The sequence below is a fragment of the Hyperoodon ampullatus genome (genome assembly GCF_949752795.1).
Source record: "Hyperoodon ampullatus genome assembly, chromosome: 4".
Taxonomy (NCBI): Eukaryota; Metazoa; Chordata; class Mammalia; order Artiodactyla; family Ziphiidae; genus Hyperoodon; species Hyperoodon ampullatus.
Genome location: NC_136917.1, coordinates 126,702,438 through 126,723,193, shown reverse-complemented (window position 1 = coordinate 126,723,193; position 20,756 = coordinate 126,702,438). Strand labels below are relative to the sequence as shown.

The following is a 20,756-nucleotide window of genomic DNA, read 5'->3' as shown; positions in this document are numbered from 1 at the left end:
ATTCCCATTTTAGTAGTCTTTTGAAATAGTAATTCTGCTATTTACATTTATTTAAAAAAATGGGAAATGACAGATTGTAGTGTAACTATTTCTGTATTATCTCTGAAGAATAATTTATTTATAAATTTTAAAACCATGCTATGCCCCTTAACAGTTTTATCTTCACAAAAATAAAAGACACGTGATTTTTATTATTTTAAAAGATAATTCCTCTTCCTCTCTATTGAAATGTCTCTGTGTTAAAACTTTGTATCAGAATACAACTCTTTAAATCAGATAGTCGCTCACAGTTGTTAAATCTGCAATTCTTTGTGTTCAAAATTCTTACTACATGGACTTCCCTGGTGGTGCAGTGGTTAAGAATTTGCTTGCCAATGCAGGGGACATGGGTTCGAGCCCTGGTCTGCGAAGATCCCACATGGTGTGGGGCAACTAAGCCCTTGTGCCACAACTACTGAGCTTGCGCTCTAGAGCCCGAGAGCCACAACTACTGAGCCCACATGCCACTACTAAAGCCCGTGCGCCTAGAGCCTGTGCTCTGAAACAAGAGAAGCCACCGCAATGAAAAGCCCACGCACCACAATGAAGAGTAACCCCCACTTGCTGCAACTAGAGAAAGCCCGGATGCAGCAATGAAGACCCAGTGCAGCCAAAAATAAATAAAATAAATTAATCAAAAATTCTTACTACATTGTTGATTTTATCTTCTACAAAGATTAATATGACATGACTTTAGCCCTATAGGAACTCACTATTTTGCAGGGAAGACATACATAAGCATCCACATATAATACGATAGAAACTCAACAATATCAACAAAACATTGTGCTTTTTAAACCATGCATATGACCATAAGACAGATTTTCAATTTATATAAATTCAACATATTGAGAGTCACTGCTTACAGGTCATTAGTTAGTTACCCCTTGTTAGTGGACTGTTTTTCATACTTGGCTTCACAACCTTGAAGGATCTTCATAGTTTATCCTTCTTGGAATGTCATTAGCAACCTTTGGTGTGCATTAGAATCACCTGGAAATTTTTTAGAATATATTGATTCCTAGACCCACTCGCAGAGATTCAGTTTTATTTTATCTAAAGGGCGGCCCTGGGATTTCCCTGGTGGCTCAGTGGTTAAGAATCCACCTGCCGGGCTTCCCTGGTGGCGCAGTGGTTGAGGGTCTGCCTGCCGATGCAGAGGACACGGGTTCGTGCCCCGGTCCAGGAAGATCCCACATGCCGCGGAGCGGCTGGGCCCGTGAGCCATGGCCGCTGAGCCTGTGCGTCTGGAGCCTGTACTCCACAACGGGAGAGGCCACAACAGTGAGAGGGCCCGCGTACCGCACAAAAAAAAAAAAAAAAAAAGAATCCACCTGCCAATGCAGGGGACACGGGTTCAAGCCCTGGTCCAGGAAGATCCCACATGCCGCGGAGCAGCTAAGCCTGTGCGCCACAACACTGAGCCTACGCTCTAGAGCCCATGAGCCACAACTACTGAGCCCATGTGCCACAACTACTGAAGCCCGTGTTGCTAGAGCCTATGCTGTACAACAAGAGAAGCCACCACAATGAGAAGCCCATGCATGGCAGCAAAGAGTAGCCCCCACTCTCTGCAACTAGAGAAAGCCTGCTCGTGCACAGCAATGAAGACCCAGTGCAGCCATAAAATAGATAGATAGATAGATTAAAAAAAAAAAAAGGGTGGCCCTAGCATCAATATCCTTTTAACAGTACCTATCTGATTTGAACGTGCAGTTAGCATTGAGACCCACTGCATTATTTGATATCTTTTTTTTAGGTGAATAAAATAAAGTCTTGGTAAATAAATAATAGGACCAAAAACTTGCTGCCCTATCTATGCAGTGTTGAAGTCTTTGAAAGTCTAATGAAACCTTTTAGTAAAAACCGACAGTGTGCATTTCATAGTATTTTGATGTTTCATTTTAACAATGGGCTGTAAGTTGTCTAAAACTAGTATTTTGTTATTTACCCCTGACATCCAAAGATGAAATGTATTACATGATTTTGGCAGGATAGCATGATAATTAAAAAGCACACACTTTAATGAAATTACTTAATCCTTCTTTGCTTCACTTTCCTCATCTGTGAAACCAGAATAGCAATAATAATGATGTCACAGGGTTGTTGTGAAGATTAAATGGATTAATACATATAAGGTCCTTAGAACAGTGCCTGGCTCGTTTTCATTCCTGAATATTTTGGGGCAGTGGCGGGATACTAATATAAAAAAAACTTGAATATTGATGGTATTAGTGGTAGTTTATCAGAAGATAATTTTAGTTTTTCATCATTTATTTTTTCCCTTTTTTCATTTAGTTTTATATTATTGTATGTCTACCCACTTATGTTTAATTAAAGGAAGCTGAGGCCATGTTAGGATGAAGGGGAAGGAGGAGAAGCGCTTAAACATTCCCCCACCCCCCCACCTCGCCTCAGTGGATCTTGCCCAGGATGGCAGCGGTTTCAGGGGGGGTGTGGGGGGGAGTGACTGGGCAGTGCCAGTGCAGGAGACGATGCCATTTCCAGTTACAGCGCAGGGATCACTGCAAACACAGCCACCACAGAACCACTGTGGCATTACCTCTCCCATCAGCTTAGCAGCCCCCAAGGAGACTGACTCCCTACTTACACAGAAACTGTTTGAGACTCTGAAGCCCTCTAGCATTGTTGAAGAGGAAGAGGAACTTTCTTTTTGAAGAGGAAGAGGACTTTAATTTTGGGAAAATTAAATAACCTGGTAAAAGAGTGGATATGAGAAATCAGTGAAAGCAAGACTCTTCCACGACCTGTAGTTGAAAAGGTTGGTGGAAAAATTTTTACATTTGGATCTTATAGATTGGGAGTACATACAGAAGGTGCCGATATTGATGCGTTGTGTGTTGCACCAAGACATGTTGATCGAAGGGACTTTTTCACCTCATTCTATAAGTTGAAATGACAGGAAGAAGTACAAGATTTAAGAGCTGTTGAAGAGGCACTTGTACCAGTTATCAAACTGTGTTTTGATGGGATAGAGATTGATATTTTGTTTGCAAGATTAGCACTGTTCCAGAAGACCTGGACTTAAGAGATGACAGTCTGCTTAAAAATTTAGATATAAGATGCATAGGAAGTCTTAACGGTTGCAGGGTAACCGATGAAATTTTACATCTAGTACCAAACATTGACAACTTCAGGTTAACCCTGAGAGCTATCAAACTGTGGGCCAAACGCCACAACATCTATTCCAATATATTAGGTTTCCTCGGTGGTGTTTCCTGGGCTATGCTAGTAGGAAGAACTTGCCAGCTTTATCCAAATGCAATAGCATCAACTCTTGTACATAAATTTTTCTTGGTATTTTCTAAATGGGAATGGCCAAATCCAGTCCTATTGAAACAGCCTGAAGAATGCAGTCTTGGGCTTCCCTGGTGGCGCAGTGGTTGAGAGTCCGCCTGCTGATGCAGGGGATGCGGGTTCGTGCCCCGGTCCGGGAGGATCCCACATGCTGCGGAGCGGCTGGGCCTGTGAGCCATGGCCGCTGAGCCTGCGCGTCCGGAGCCTGTCCTCCGCAGCGGGAGAGGCCACAACAGTGAGAGGCCCGTGTACCACAAAAAAAAAAAAAAAAAAAGAATGCAGTCTTAATTTGCCTGTATGGGACCCAAGGGTAAACCCCAGTGATAGGTACCATCTTATGCCTATAATTACACCCATACCCACAACAGAACTCCATGTACAATGTGTCCGTTTCAACACGGATGGTCATGGTTGAGGAATTTAAACAAGGTCTTGCTATCACAGATGAAATTTTGCTGAGTAAGGCAGAGTGGTCCAAACTTTCTGAAGCGCCAACTTCTTTCAAAAGAACAAGCATTATATTGTACTTTAGCAAGTGCACCAACTGAAAAACAACGCCTAAAATGGGTGGGCTTGGTGGAATCAAAAATCCGAATCCTGGGCTTCCCTGGTGGCGCAGTGGTTGAGAGTCTGCCTGCCAATGCAGGGGACACGGTTTCATGCCCTGGTCTGGGAAGATCCCACATGCCGCGGAGCGGCTAGGCCCGTGAGCCATGGCCGCTGAGCCTGCGCGTCCAGAGCCTGTGCTCCGCAACGGGAGAGGCCACAACAGTGAGAGGCCCGTGTACTGCAAAAAAAAAAAAAAAAAAAAAAAAAAAAATCCGAATCCTGGTTGGAAGTTTGGAGAAGAATGAATTTATTACACTGGCTCATGTGAATCCCCAGTCACTTCCAGCACCCAAAGAAAATCCTGACAAGAATTTTGCACGATGTGGGTGATTGGGTTAGTGTTTAAAAAAACAGAAAACTCTGAAAGTCTCAGTGTTGGTCTCACCTACGACATTCAGTCTTTATAGGCAAGCAATAAACAGCAAGATGTTTGAGGTGGACATGAAAATTGCTGCAATGCATGCAAGAAGAAAGCAACTCCATCAACTACTGCCTAATCATGTGCTTGGCAGAAAAAGAAAAAGTGTTCAACAAAAGGTGTCAGGTTGACACCTCTGAATGACAGCAGCCTCGACTTGTCTATGGACAGTGATAACGGCATGTCTGTGTCTTCACCTACCAGTGCTATGAAGACCAGTCCATTGAACAGTTCTAGCATTTCTCAGAGCAGAAACAGTCCTGCTCCAGCTGTAATAGCAGCATCTGTGACCAACATACAGGCTACTGAAGTTTCTGTGCCACAGGTAAATTCCAGTGAAAGCTCAGGGGGTACATCGAGTGAAAGCATTCCTCAGACTGCCACACAACCAGCCATTTCATCACCACCAAAGCCTACGGTCTCCAGAGTTGTTTCTTCAACACGTCTGGTAAATCCACCACCAAGACCTTCAGGAAATGCAGCAACAAAAACACCTAATCGTATAGTAGGAGTCAAGAGGACATTCTCACCTCATAAAGAAGAGAGTCCCAAGAAAACCAAAACGGAAGAGGATGAGACAAATGAAGATGCTGCCTTGCTTTGAGTGGACATGATAAAACAGAAAGGAAGAACTTGATACAGAGACAAGTACAACTCAATCAGAAACCATTCAGATTGGGCTTCCCTGGTGGCACAGTGGTTAAGAACTCCCTGCCAATGCAGGGGACACCGATTTGAGCCCTGGTCTGGGAAGATCCCACATGCGCGGAGCAACTAAGCCCGTGCGCCACAACTACTGAGCCTGCGCTCTAGAGCCCACGAGCCACAACTACTAAAGCCTGTGCACCTAGAGCCTGTGCCCCGCAACAAAAGAAGCCCCCGCAATGAGAAGCCCATGCACCACAATGAAGAGTAGCCCCCGCTCACTGCAACTAGAGAAAGCCTGTGTGCAGCAACAAAGACCCAATGCAGCCAAAAATATAAAATAAATTTATTTAAAAAAAAGAAAAGAAAAAAAGGAAACCATTCAGACAGCGGCTTCTCTGTTGGCCTCTCAGAAAACATCCAGTACAGACCTTTCTGATAGCCCTGCTCTCCCTGCAAAGCCTATTCCTGTTATCAGGAATTCAATAAAACTGAGATTGAATTGGTAAAAACAACCTCAGGGGTCCATAAACAATATCTGCCAACTCAACCTGTTGTCTTCAAATGCTAAAAAAGGAGAATGGAGGGTACAAGACTAGACATGACTGAAAATGGATTTAGGTTTTTTTTGTGACCTCCCTTACTGGGCTAATCAGCACTTGATTGGAAGTCCAGGTTAGTATGTGAAGCCAGGAGTACTGTGATTATTGTGTTAGAAACAGTTGCATTAACTATTTCAAAAAATTACTGCCAAAAAAACCCCTCAAGCTGTATTTGTATTCATAATTGACATGTGGACTGGGTTTATGTTTGCTGCATTGTTTGGAAAATTTGCAATACAAGCTGGCATAAGAATTCCTTATTCTGATGATGCACTTTTATGTATTTTTTTAATTAGAAAGTAGAACTAATTTTAGATTTTCAGCTTGATAGATTTTCATTTTTTCCTGAAGAATTTCCTTTACCATTAGTTTTCAAACTGGATGCCATTGTGCAGTGGTGTACTGTTGTACTTCAGAGAAAGGATAAGAGTACATCTAGTTCAGTCCCTATGAGGTAGCTGTAACCTTTAAAAATGAAATGTCAACTCTAGGGTATATATTTGACATTGAAAGAATAATTAGGAGATACTTCATTTTGATGGGGTCATGATTAAGAAATGCTATATTGGTTTTATTTATAGAATTGTTTAGAATGCATCCAAATCAGTGATCAGCCAGCGAATATTTTTCTTTGAGCTTGTTAAAGCTCCACATTCTTTTACCTTCAGTATCTTGTCTTTGAAACAAAGGTTTTGCTCCCTCCCCGTTCATTTTCTTTTCCCCTTTTTGCTTGTATGCATAAGGTAGGACTTCTTTCATAAAAAACAAAATGCCAGTATTTTCTTAAGCCATGATGTGAAACCAGTGACCCTGTGGCCACATGGCACAGAACACTAAATTTTGGTCCCATGGCTGAAATTTTAGGGTGACTAAAAATAATGCCTGTGAAACATGATATCTATCTTGGATAGCCATTTGATCTCTAAATATGAGGATTTTGTACACTCCACAAAACTCCTGTCTATAGTAAAGTTGATTTTCAATTTTAAACATGTGGGCAAAAAGGCATTTTCTCCAAGAATTTTAAACACATTTTTATTTTTAAATGGTTGACTAATATTTGTCAGTAAATTTTACATGTAGAAACATTTAAAAATCATTTCTAGCAAAAGCCCTTGACATCTAGTCAGCTCTCTACTCCTTTTTTCATTTTGTTTTATCCTATCAATAAATAATTCCACGTAAGTAAGCAGCAGAGCATTCATCTTTACAGAATATGAGGGATGCCAGATGTTGATAAGCTTAGTTATTCTTTCTTAATCTGGGCAAAGCAAACCTAACAGGTTTTTCTGATGAGCATGTTTTATGAATCCTCCATTGTGTTCCATTCTATCACACGTACATTTTTCATGTTAAACTGCAATTACTTAAACGCTTCCCCTGTCCTTCTAAATTAATTTTCCAAAGTTGGAGTGTAGTCTTTTCCCCCTTAGACTATGCATTAATTGAGGCTTTCTTTTCACCATACTTTGTAATGTCTAGTGTACAGTACTTCTACGTTCCACATCTTTGCTCTGCACAGTCACCTTGCCCTTCCTCCTACCACCTAAGAAGAAAAGATGGTCAGACTAACAGGTGAAGTCTACAAGGTGTCTGTGTAGCTTCAGAGTTAGATTGAAATTGCCAGGTACAGATTTAGTCTTGTCATTTTGTTTACACATTGGGGAAAAAGAATTCAGTTTATTAAACATTTCATGTAACTGCACCCAAGTTTTTGCCAAGCTGGGAACTTGGACCTTTTCTGTGTAATGACTTTTTAATTCTAGTTTTCATAACTTGGAGATCAGACTGTTGGTTTCGCATGATGTATGTAGTGTCTCATGACTGGAGTTTGCTTTGTTTTATAGTATCTGTACTCCTTGTATTTTTCAAGAGCTATTTTGTGATCAGATGATGTATTTCTCCATTGAAACCACAATAAAAAAAAAACACAGCAAAAAAATAAATAAATAAATAAAAATAAAGGAAGCTGATTATGATAGACATATATATGAGGAGTAAAGAGAGAAAGTAAAATGAATATTTTCTCTTTTATAGAATCGACGGACTGTGGCTTCTATTAAGAATGATCCTCCTCCAAGAGATAATAGAGGTAAAAATTTACCTATTAATTTTGCCTATTGCCCTGACAAGGTAAATCAAAAGTAAATATTACCCTTGACGTTATTATTCATTTAAACTTTACATGGCTAATTTTAAGATTGATATCGTCTTGATTTCCCAACACAATAATGTCAGTGATATAAAAAAATGATTTATAAAGGTATGTGATGAATGTGAAACTCCATGATATATGCCATTTTGAGGCGTCTTATTTACCCAATAATTTTTCAGATTTGAGGAGAGTATTATGAGAAAGAAAGGAATGGGGAAGTAGTCAGTTAATTGATTTCACAAGGGTAAATTTAACCATTGTGACATTTTTACATTATTTTCTGGCTAACAAACTTTCAAAAAGTGTCATGGATAACTTTGAAGACAAGTCGAACAGGTATCAATTGCAGTTAATTTCAAGTCTCTCATATGTTTTCAGCTAGGTGATACAAAGCACAGTTAATTTCTTTTCTACTGTTCAGCAGTTCAGAATGGTCCTTTCTCATAGTGATGTTTCCTCTGTATGTATGGATGGTGAGGCAGTACAGGTGTAGGTATTAGAGGAAAGATTGGAGGTAGAGGGAAAGTCCTGCACTTTCAGCACTATTCTTTGAGTCTTGTGAAAATTTATATTTCTTTGTGAAATGTGATATTTATATTTAACTTAATATTGCTTTTTCCACTTTTGTAACATCCACAGTGGGAAATTCTCTGTTGAGGATTTGCATATTTGACAAGCAAAGAGTAGGATTTAGAACAAAAGGAGGGTTGAAGGACTTTTATGTTTTTACTTGCTGTATTTCTGAATTGTTTAAGTTTTTCAGAATGAGAATGCGTATAAAATCTGTATTTTGCACACTTTTAAAAAATTATTATTTAAAATCAAGCTTGGCTTTGGTTTTTATAAATTATTCAGATTGAGTTTTGTTTATTGAACAGAATTGATTATTACGTATATTTTAAAATTTTGTTTCACTTTCAGTGGTTGGTTCTGCACGTGCGCGGCCTAGTCAACTTCCTGAACAGTCTTCCTCTGCACAACAGAATGGTAGTGTTTCAGATATATCTCCAGTTCAAGCTGCAAAAAAGGAATTTGGACCCCCTTGTATGTAAATCATGTATCAAGGATTCAGTCATTTTAGGCATACATGTATTTTCTCTTGGTCAACTTTATAAGTCCCCAAATTGCAAACTTAATTGCAGATTTTATTTTTACCATTGTGGAAAATTTTTTTTGTTGTTAGTTTAGTCTTAATTGGGTTTTTAATGTATATTTTGGAGGAAATAATTTATAAATATAAAACTGTAACAATGTTTCAGTTGCTTTGAATTTAAAATTATGGCCAGATAATTTTGACAGATGTTATAAAAGAAATTCTTATGCTTCTTGATCCTTTCCAATTCAAAGATCTTTGATTCTAAACCAAGAGATGACATGTATCAATATGTTAGAGTCATTTTTCATGACTCTTATTTGTATATTGTCCTGTTCCTAGCTTTGTTAAAGCAGCTCATAAGTAAAGTTCACATATTTGTCATAGGCATGTTTTGTCACTGTGTACCTTTTTTTGGTGTGTGTGGTAAAATTTCATACATAAAATTTTTGTGTATAAGTATGGTACTCTAAAAAGAAAACTAGGCTTCTACAGCTCATCTGTTTCTTCCAGCACGTAGAAAATCTAATTGTGTGAAAGAAGTAGAGAAATTGCAAGAAAAACGGGAAAAAAGGAGACTACAACAGCAAGAACTTAGAGAAAAAAGAGCACAGGTTTGTAACAGAAACATATTTTGTTTATGCACCAACCAAATATTGGACTGTGTCAGTGAAAGTGATTGGCTTATGAAAAAATAATTGAGGCATTCATTTAAAGATTTCAGTATAGTTCCTTAAATTGATATTGAGGAATAATATAAACTCTTGGGGAAATAAGTTATCGTAACAGACTTTTTACTACATAAACTTTTCAAGTTTTAGTGGGTATGTGTTAGTCCTAAAGCTTGTTCCATTTTGAATAGTAAGCCATTGTGTTACAGAATTCTAATGGATGTATAACATCGAGAATAATAGGATTTTGACTTTTTAAAAAGGACTAAAAATACATTCAGAAAAACATCAAGTTAAGGTATATGGTTATACTATCCATTTTATTGTTTTTCCATAGTTAATAAGTTCAGCATGTCACAATGAAAGGGTGGAAATTCATTGTGTGTTGATTTATACTAGATGTTGAGAGTATCTCTGATGTGCCCCTCTTCTCACATTTCCTTTAGATAGTAGCAAAACTTTACTAGCAATGGAAAACTTGCGTAGAAGACTCGTCTTTTATCTCTCTACAGGTCTTAACATATTAGGAATTCTGCTATTGTACAAATAATTCCTCCATTGTGCTTGTATCTATTATATTCTCAGAACTTGTTTCCTATAATAAAATACCAGGATTGTCTCCTTATTTAGGAGTATATTCAAATGCCCTTAATCATAAAGGTGTTGTGTTGTGGAATTGTGGAATCAGTATAATATTCAACCTGAATAAATCAACTTATACCTGAAAGTGACCTGAGAATGACCAGTTGGGTTTTGAAATGAATAATGCTTGTAGCTACTGATACTTAGTACAGATGCCACCTGGTGTTTCCTATGGGTACTTCATAATATTTTTACATCTCTTTGTGACCTCTTCTTTACATTCTGCTTCTCAGTTGACATAGTTGGTGTTATTTCCCAAAAGGTTAATTGAAAGTATGTTACATTAACAGTTTTGAAATTTAGTTGTACTCAAAGCAAGTCTGCATATAGTATTATGGGAAAAAGAACCTGACCTAAAATGTTTAATAATTTATACTCATAGCTAGGAGAGGCTGTTAACTGTTGCTATTTGTATCTTAATCTGAATTTTCTCAGTTTTGAAGCAAAATAGTAAATTGCAGTTAGCATGCAGTAATTTGAATTTTAAAGATTTCAAAAATTATCTTGGCTTTTGATTCCTTTAAATTCTATGTCCTATTGATTTGGGGCTGTATTATACCATGCCTTAGTTTTTTTTAGAGAGTCATTAATAATAGAAAATGAACATAAATGAATCCATAGTTCTACTTTGCTGAAACATTGAATTAGGAATTGGGAAGGAGAATCTGATTAAATGCATTTTTCTAAGAATTTCAGCTTTTCTAGAGTTCTTTATTGATGTTTAGGATGAGCACTTTTTGTTTTGCTCAATTTTCTAGGAGAATTAAGGTATACATATAACATATTTGAAATAGGTCAAAGGTGGTTTTAATAAGGAGTATTTTGTTTGGAGTTAACAGAATGCATGTAGACTAACAGAATTGTGTTTTTAATATAAAAGTGATTCCTAGGCGTACTATTAATCTTGAACTCTGAAACTATATCACATCTCAGGTTTCAGTTTGGGCTTGGCTGTTACAAATGACACAACCTATTTAATTTTAATTTTCAAACCATATATAACATAAATGCAACAAATACTACTTTATTGTAATTATAATAAATGATGAATTCTCTGTCTTCTTACAGGATGTTGATGCTACAAACCCAAATTATGAAATTATGTGTATGATCAGAGACTTTAGAGGAAGTTTGGATTATAGACCATTAACAACAGCAGATCCTGTAAGATTCGTTGTTAACAGTTGCTCTGGAACTTTTTATGCTGTAAATAAAAACATGTTTGATACCCCCTAAGTTAATACTGTATTTAGCTCTGTAATTTTTTTCCCTCTTTATGGGTGCTCCTTCTCCATATTTTAAGAAGATCAAGAAACCGTTGGGGGCTTCCCTGGTGGCGCAGTGGTTGAGAGTCCGCCTGCCGATGCAGGGGACACGGGCTCGTGCCCCGATCCCGGAAGATCCCACATGCCGCGGAGCGGCTGGGCCCGCGAGCCATGGCCGCGGAGCCTGTGTGTCTGGAGCCTGTGCTCCGCAACGGGAGAGGCCACAGCAGTGAGAGGCCCGTGTACAGCAAAAAAAAAAAAAAAAAAGAAACCGTTGGGAGTTCCCTGGAGGTCCAGTGGTTAGGACTCTGAGCTCTTACTCCCAAAGGCTCGGGTTCAGTCGCTGGTCTGGGAACTAAGATCCCACAAGCCACATGATGCATCCAAAAAAAAGAAAGAAAGAAAGAAACCACTCACACTTACCCTTATTTTCTCATTATTTCCCATAATTTGATACGTTAGACATGCTCTCACAAAGATAATCCACTTCAAAACAAAGCTTCTGTGTCCTTGGTAGGACAGAGCAACAGTCAAAGATGATGTCAGAAGACCCAGTTTCCTTTCTGACCATCACTTATACTTTTATCTCAATTCCAAGTTTGTTTCCTCTTGGCTTGGGCTGTAGATCCCACCATCATTCCAACTTACTACTAATTTATTTTAAAATAAATGTTACTCTGGCTTTTAACAATAAGTGATGGTTGTTGAGGACTGCTGTAAACCAGAAATCTAGTGCTTGAAGAATGTTCTGTCTTATGCACCTCCTTTCCTATTGAAGAATGGGAATTTATTGGACAGGGAATACTTTTGTGAGTAATTTGTATTTATGAAAAATAATCCATCTGACCTGGTGTATACAGAATGTATTGGGTACACAAAATACATATAATACACTTGTGTTAAGGCAGGTGTATTATATACGATTTAATAGAGTAGTTCATAACATTTGCATCTCATATATTTTACTCCTTGCTACCCTTTCATTTGTTTAACCTACATCTGAGCTCATACTTTATGACAGTGACTGGAAAACTTTTTCTGAAAAGCGCCTGATATTTTTGGCTTTGAACCATATGGTCTTTGTTACAACTACTCAATTCTGCCTTTGTAGTATGAAAAGCAGCCATAGACAATACATAAATGAATAGGTATGGCTGTTTCAGTAAAACTTTACAAAAGTGGGTAGTGGCTTGGATTAGGCTTTCAGGCCGTACTTTGCCAATTCCTGCTTTGTATTAAATATCATTAGAAGGCAAGTATTGGGAACATTAATTTTATGAAAAAATTTAATGTCTAAGAATTGGCATATTATAAAATTGTTCAAATTATTTTGGCCAATAATCTTCTGAGAACTGTGTTTCTTGTCTACAGCTAGTTATCTTTGCATATAATTTTCCCTAAAATCAACCTGAAAATATGCCACTTGGTAGGAAATTTTACTTTTGTTGTATACAGCACATCTTGAAGTGAATAAGGTAGTTTCTTAACGTGAACCTATTGCTACTAAGAGCGGTAGTGTCCTCTACAAAGTTATTTCCTAGTGGTTTACCAAATGACAAAATAAGTGAGTTTCCATTATACTTAGAATTTTTGAAATAATTGTGTCTGATGACTATTAAAATTTCTTCAAGCTAATTTGTTTTTTAAGCTTACTTATCCTATTTATGTTATGCATAAATTTCTAAAACCTCGGGAGGAAATATTGCATAATTAACTTTTCAGTGTTTTATATACCACTGATAATCACTGGAAAAAATATTTTATTTCTAGATTGATGAACATAGGATATGTGTTTGTGTAAGAAAACGACCACTCAATAAAAAAGGTATGCTTATTGAGCTCTAATCAAGGGTTGATTTTTGTCCTGTTTGCAATTTATTTTGATAATAGCAGAAATCAAATTGGTTTGGAAGAGTTAAATGTAAATCATTTCATTTGTACATAACCATTATGTAGATTTCTATGGTTAGGTCTGTTGATGTGTTACTGCTCTAAGAATCTTTGCCATTCCTGGCTTTACAGAAATCTTGATTTTTTTACTTTGTTGTTGAAATATTCTGTTTACTTGAATGGCATATTTATGGGATATTTATATTTATAGGACTTACTACTTTTATCGAAATTCTTACTACTTAAAATAATTTTTGTGCATTAATTCAAATACTGTGAAAATTACTGGGCACTGATTTTCATTTATTCTTTTAGAAACTCAAATGAAAGATCTTGATGTAATTACAATCCCTAGTAAAGATGTTGTGATGGTACATGAACCAAAACAAAAAGTAGATTTAACAAGGTACCTAGAAAACCAAACATTTCGTTTTGATTATGCCTTTGATGACTCCGCTCCTAATGAAATGGTTTACAGGTAGGTAAATTTGTTTTAAATCAGAATTTTGTTCTTATACTGTGTGTTCACCACCACCACTGAAACTTATGTTGATCTTGGCATATCTCTCCAGAGGTGTAATATCCTTTTCTTTTCCCCGAGTTTAAACAAGTAAGAATATTTAATAAACACGATAATGAATTTTAACACTTGTTTTCTTTAATGCTCCCCAAATCAGTTTTCATTAATGATTAACTTCATACACTATATAACACACCATATGTATGGATAAGAAAACATTTTCTGTACCTCTAGAGGTGGGATGTGGCTATTTTTTACTTTTTGATCTCTGCATTAGTGAAGAAATTTGAAATAACTGTTATACATCTGTCACTTATTTGTCTAAATCTTTATTTAGCACGTATGGCCACTTAAGGAAAAAAAAGTTCCGTAAATCTACTTGCATTTCCCTAGTTTTATCATTTCTAAGCTTTGGAATAGTTTTAGTACATGAAATTCTTGCATGTTCACATGTTCAACTTACAAACAACTCAAACTTGCATGTATTGTGTGTTGATATCCCATATTTTTATCCAAATTTAGATTTTTTTTTTTTTTTTTTGCGGTAACGCGGGCCTCTCACCGCTGTGGCCTCTCCCGTCGCGGAGCACAGGCTCCGGACGTGCAGGCCCAGCGGCCATGGCCCACGGGCCCAGCCGCTCCGCGGCATGTGGGATCCTCCAGGACCAGGGCACGAACCTGTGTCCCCTGCATCGGCAGGCGGACTCAAACACTGCACCACCAGGGAAGCCCTAAATTTAGATTTTTATACATAGTTTGTAAACATTTACTTCTCATTATTTAATAGGTCAGTTTTAGCAGCATTGTTATTTCAGTCTATATTAAATTGTCTTGGCAGTTACTTGAATGCTATGTTTCATTGCCCTTTTATTTTATAAATTTGACTGGAAAACAAAGTTAAAGGGTTAATAATAATCCTAAGAATTGAAGATGTTATAAATGAGATAAGACCAACTCCACTGGTCTTAAGCCAGTAAACTGGGAGTTCAGCTGTAAAGAAAGAGGACAAAACTAAAGAACATGTGAATGCTAGATAGAGGTATTGTGAAAAATTTGTTTTGAAAGGGAATTATAATTATAAATTGTGTATTTTTTACCTTTTTGAGAACTGAGTCCTGTCCTCCCCCCTCACCTCACTCCCTTCTCTGCTTCCATTCCTGTCTCATAAAATATGTCTGCCTGACTTTTATAGTCATTTTCAAGAAATCACTATAAATAAAAGTATGTTTCTGTGTATGTGCTAGATTTAGTAAACATTTTGTGTTTCACCCTGTATTTATGCTTCTTAATTTTACCAATATTGATTCTCTCCCCTTATCCTTAACTTTTATGGATTGAGAAGTTAGGCTTTTTTTTTTTTTTTTGTCTGATCACTCTTCAGACTCATTTCCAGTTCTTTTTGATTAGAACATTTTTCTGCTCCTTTTGTTCTGTACTTTCTCCAGTTGTGCCTTAAAAAAAAAAATCAATAGAGCTGTATAAAGTGTTCTACATATATTCTTTTGAAGCCTGTGTAAAAAGTAGGTTTGTTTTCTATCATGCTTTTAGGCCTCTGCTCAAAGAAGTATTTTTTTGCCCTCCCTACCTTTTTATTTTAACTCCAGCAATGATTATGCCAATACATAATATTTGGGCATCCTTTTCCTGAATCAAGACTATCAACTCAGAATTCATTGTCTTATAAGCATAATTTTTATTTATTTACATTCAAGGAAATTTTACCACTTTTATACTTGTTTAGATAATGTTTTTGTACTTTTTTCCCCTCTAGCTTTTCTGTATTGAGATTACCACTCTTTTTTTTTTTTGTGGTACGCGGGCCTCTCACTGTTGTGGCCTCTCCCGTTGCGGAGCACAGGCTCCGGACGCACATGCTCAGCGGCCATGGCTCACGGGCCTAGCCATCCGCGGCATGTGGGATCTTCCCGGACCGGGGCACGAACCCGTGTCACCTGCATCGGCAGGCGGACTCTGAACCACTGCGCCACTAGGGAAGCCCGAGATTACCACTCTTGATTCTGTTTTTGTTGAAACCTTTGATACTTTTTTTGGGTTGGGTTGGGGTTTTTAGTTTTGGTTTTGGTTTTCATATCTGTCCTACTTGTCTGGCTGATATTACCATATTTTGTTGTTATTTTTTAAAACTTTCCTACTGTCTTCTATATATTATGTTTTTAGCTCAGTTACTATTAGGTTTTTTTCCCTGTCCATTATTATTGTGGCCCTTGTTTATTTTGGAATTACTGCTTGAAAATATGCTTTAAAGGGCTTTAAGCAATTCTAGGACATGGGTATTTAAAATTTTAAATCAGTAGGGTCAATTGTGGCCTCGCAGTTGATCCCACTGATTTGTTAAAAATCTTGGTATAAGATTTGCTTATAATAACACTTGATATTAGTTTTATTGCTTATTTGTTTAATTTAAATATTAACTGTATGTTCTGACTGGTACATTTTATTTTTAAGGTTTACAGCTAGACCACTAGTGGAAACTATATTTGAAAGGGGAATGGCTACATGCTTTGCTTATGGGCAGACTGGAAGTGGAAAGACTCATGTAAGTAATTCATTACAGTTACATCCTGGTATGAAGCCAGTTTATTTTCCTTATAGCGTAATTCTAAGACCTAAATTCTATTTTCTTTTTAACATATAGACAATGGGAGGTGACTTTTCAGGAAAGAACCAAGACTGTTCTAAAGGAATTTATGCATTAGCAGGTAACTCCCCTTTTTGCATATTATTTATAATATTCTTCTTGAATATTATTCAGGTGGCTTGGAAATAAGATTTGGAAGTACTGCCCAGAATTTTAAGGGTAACTAATGCTATACTACTATATATTATGTCAGTTTTAGATTAGCGGACTGTTTTGAAAAGAACTGTGCTTTGGGGGCAAAAATCTTGATTGTGTTGTAATCTGGCACATTGTTGGAGTTTAGCGTTTGTTGTTGAATAACTGCTTTGTGAAAAGTTTCCATTTGGTATGATTATGAAAGTAACCTTATTATGACCGCCTATAATTGTATGCTGTTTATAAAGATAAGTAGTAGCATTCTCTTCTTGAATATGAAGGAGAGTGGCCTCTAAACTTTAAATGTAGAAAAACTATTACTACTTTTTTTTGGAAAATTAATATCCACTTTAATCTTCATTTTTCTTATTGATACTATCATTCTAGGTAAACATTAGTTGATTTGAATTGCTTTTTAAAAACAGAAAATTTGAATTGCTTTTTAAAAACAATATTTGTTGCATCTTAATAAATTTTCTCCATATGAATTATTGACAGCTCGAGATGTTTTTTTAATGCTAAAGAAGCCAAACTATAAGAAGTTAGAACTTCAAGTGTATGCAACCTTTTTTGAAATTTATAGTGGTAAGGTAAGTGGAAACTTAAAAAAAAATTTTTTTTTTTTAGTTTTTAAAATTATGGTTAAAAAATGCATAACATAAAATTTACCATTCTAACCATTTCTAAGCATAGAAGTTCATCAACATTCACATTGTTGGGCAGTCATTGCCACCACATAATTGTTATATGTATTTGGAATATTATGTTAAAGTTCTGTGATGAGATTTTTAAAAATTCCCTTTGAAACTCTTTAACTTCAGTATCGATCATTATTATTCTAATAACATTATTACTAGAATTCTCTGAAATAATTTTCAGATCTGAATGACTCATTTTTATAGAACTATTCTTTTTTTATTTTTAAAGCTAGCTTTCTTTCTTTTTTTTTTTAGGTTTTTGACTTGCTAAACAGGAAAACAAAATTAAGAGTGCTCGAAGATGGAAAACAGCAGGTTCAAGTGGTGGGATTACAGGAACGGGAGGTCAAATGTGTTGAAGATGTACTGAAACTCATTGACATAGGCAACAGTTGCAGGTAGCTCTCATTTTAATTAAGAGAGCAAAACAGTTTCATGATCAGTTTTAGATACTTTGGGTATAACAAAAGCAAAGCAAGGATGTTATTCAATGCATTTTGGACGTAAAAATCATTATTCATAAAAACTTTTGAAGTATGCCAGATTAAATTGTATTAATCTGGTTATGTTTGTGTTGTTAATTCAAAATGTCTCTTTTGTATTAAAATAGTAAAAACTGAATAGTTTTTTCTTTTTTTAATGAAAATATTGTGGTTTGCACATACAAATTGAACTTTTTACATATCAGAATGTTCTTAATTACATTGTAGAACCTCCGGTCAAACATCTGCAAATGCACATTCATCTCGGAGTCATGCAGTGTTTCAGATTATTCTTAGAAGGAAAGGAAAACTACATGGCAAATTTTCTCTCATCGATTTGGCTGGAAATGAAAGAGGAGCTGATACTTCCAGTGCAGACAGGCAAACTAGGCTTGAAGGTGCTGAAATTAATAAAAGCCTTTTAGCACTCAAGGTAAATAAAGTGCATTTAATTGTGAAAAGTCTTTTACTTTTGACTTCATTTTTGTTTCCTCAGTTACAAAATTATAGTATTTGTTTTTTCTAATAAGTAAGAGAGGTATCAAAATTTAGTTGTTTATGTTTGCAGTTATTGATTTATATTGTACCCAGAAATTTTCTTTACACATATTATTTATTCTTTTTAAGGTAGATAAAGATCTGTTAGTTAGCAGGCCAATTCCAATGCTGCTTACGGAGATTCCAGAGGGCCTTAATCATTAATCAGTCTTTTTTTCTTGAAGGAGGGCAAGGAACCAAAAAACTGAGCTAAGGAAGTTTCTCAGAAAAATGTGGAATGGCTTTCAAAAAGCTAGGCTACTATTATATATCTTCCTTGATTAGCAAAAGCAAAGAAAGCATTCTGTTTTTTTCTTTTGTAGTACCACTTTAAAAGTTTAACTTTTTACAGTTATCCTACTGCCTGTTACTTCTAAACACTAATCATAGTCTCCAGAAGAATCTTTTGGAATTAATAAAGTAGTCTTTTGGATTTGGTTTTTTTTGTTTTCCCAATTTCATTTTCTTGAATTAGGATTTATGGGAACATTTCTACTATGCTGTAAATCTCTTAATAGAATTTTCAGAGCTGATCAGATCTTAAATGTTAGGGTTATGGTAAGAGATGTTTTAAATATTTTCATTAAGATTACTCTATAAGAAGTAAAATCTGTGAAATTTGCTTTCTTAATTTTCAGGAGTGCATCAGAGCCTTAGGTAGAAATAAACCTCATACTCCTTTCCGAGCAAGTAAACTCACTCAGGTGTTAAGAGATTCATTCATAGGTGAAAACTCTCGTACCTGCATGGTAAGTTTGTTTGTTTGTTTGTTTTGTTTTAATCTTAAATGAATAATTATGTAGTCTATATGGGAAAATTATAAAATACATTAATGACAGTCATTTAAAGTCTATTGTGAGAGATACAGTGATACTTGAAAATGTGGTCCCTGCCAGTCTGATAGGATTATATTGTAGTTATAATGCATTCTACTAATTCCAACATCTGAGTCTTCCTGAGATTGGTTTTCATTGATTTCTGTTTTCCTTGCATTATTGGTCATACTTTTCTGTTTCTTCATATACCTAGAATTTTGGATTATATAATTTTCATTATGAATGAATATTTTATGGACACCCTGGATTCTGTTATGTTCTTCTAAAGATTATTGATTTTGTTATTGTTGTTATTTTAGCTGGAAGTTAACTTAGCTGAACTCCAAACTCTTGTCTCCCCAGCTGTGGGCATCAACTGACCTTGAAATCTCTGTTTAGCTCTTTTAGACTTAGCTGTGTTTCTTGCAGTCAACCTGGTGTTCAGGGGTCAGCCAGAGATTTGGGTAGTATAAATATATATGTAGAATATGAGTTTCTTCCTCTGTGGTTATTTCTCTTCTGGGACAAACTTCACTTCCCAGCTGCTATGGTGCCTACCTCCAAACTCCATCCTTTAGTTTAACCAGTGAAACTCCAGATTTCTATTGAAGTTTTAGTTGTCCTGTGTGACAGCAGCAGAGTTTGCCCTTAGGCAAAAAAAGTTATCAAAAGTAGGGGTGGACAGTCACTCAGTGTAACTCCCTTCTTCTAGGTGTTGACCTCCATTTTCTGCCTGATATTTGATCATTTTGTGGTGCCGTCAGAGTTGTTTATATTTTAACTGGAGTTTATAATTATTCTTTGATTATGGGTATGAGATAGTGAATTATCTTGGAACTAAGGTATCATTAATAATTCTTTTTTTAGATGACCATATTAAAATTAGACCTGACTGAGCCATATGTCAGTATTACTTGTCATCATTTATAACATTTTCTTTACCTTTGCATTTTTCCCCCATAGATTGCCACAATCTCTCCAGGCATGGCATCCTGTGAAAATACTCTCAATACATTAAGATATGCAAATAGGTATGAGAAATGGTTGTTTATTTTGAAATTTGAAAGGAATAAAACAATATATGGTTTGATTTAATATCTGATAGGGTAAATCTTACTGCATTGCTCTTTACATTTTCAAAAAAAATTTGCATGTTATTCATTGAAATGATGTCTAGAATCATTTTGTCATATTCTAAAAATAATTGGAAATGTGTTGTGTAATTTGGGAAGACATATTTTTAGTAGAATAGGTCTTATAATCATAGAACATGATTGTATTTTTCCATTAACCAAGTTATATTTCATAATATTTTAATATATTTAAATCAGGAAAATTCTTATTATTATATTAAGACTCAAAAGTAAGTGAGTATCAGGAGCCAGTCCGTATTTCTTAAATTGTTTTGCATATGCTGAAAATTATTTCTGATAATCTTAAATATTATACATGGGGAAGCTAGGGTTTAAATAGTGATAGCACAGTTCTTTCTGGTGTTCTGTATGGGTTACATTTTATTATTTATGGCAATAGTGTTACAAACGTTAATAGACAATTGCATTA

The 20,756-nt window shown here is 36.0% G+C and overlaps 1 protein-coding gene and 1 pseudogene across 5 annotated transcripts in view; both read left to right on the top strand.

Moving 5' to 3' along the window:
* The window catches only part of KIF2A (kinesin family member 2A), a gene marked incomplete at its 5' end in the record, with an annotated part of 68,782 nt that overhangs the window by 35,428 nt on the left and 12,598 nt on the right, over positions 1–20,756 (top strand). For 2 of the 4 annotated variants that reach the window (XM_079702352.1, XM_079702350.1), the window contains 13 exons: positions 7,669–7,723; positions 8,708–8,773; positions 9,393–9,493; positions 11,261–11,356; positions 13,228–13,282; positions 13,663–13,825; positions 16,334–16,424; positions 16,524–16,587; positions 17,160–17,251; positions 17,615–17,757; positions 18,070–18,274; positions 19,017–19,127; positions 20,157–20,224. In XM_079702352.1, coding sequence (XP_079558478.1) covers positions 7,669–7,723; positions 8,708–8,773; positions 9,393–9,493; positions 11,261–11,356; positions 13,228–13,282; positions 13,663–13,825; positions 16,334–16,424; positions 16,524–16,587; positions 17,160–17,251; positions 17,615–17,757; positions 18,070–18,274; positions 19,017–19,127; positions 20,157–20,224 — 1,310 coding nt within the window. Of the gene's footprint in view, positions 1–7,668; positions 7,724–8,707; positions 8,831–9,392; positions 9,494–11,260; positions 11,357–13,227; positions 13,283–13,662; positions 13,826–16,333; positions 16,425–16,523; positions 16,588–17,159; positions 17,252–17,614; positions 17,758–18,069; positions 18,275–19,016; positions 19,128–20,156; positions 20,225–20,756 lie in introns of all 4 variants that reach the window. The other 2 variants (XM_079702351.1, XM_079702349.1) reach the window with 1 other exon arrangement.
* Positions 2,535–5,656, top strand: LOC307052406 (poly(A) polymerase alpha-like; annotated as a pseudogene). Its single transcript has 4 exons — positions 2,535–3,431; positions 3,640–3,967; positions 4,197–5,080; positions 5,420–5,656. The product of its transcript is annotated as a poly(A) polymerase alpha-like (transcript).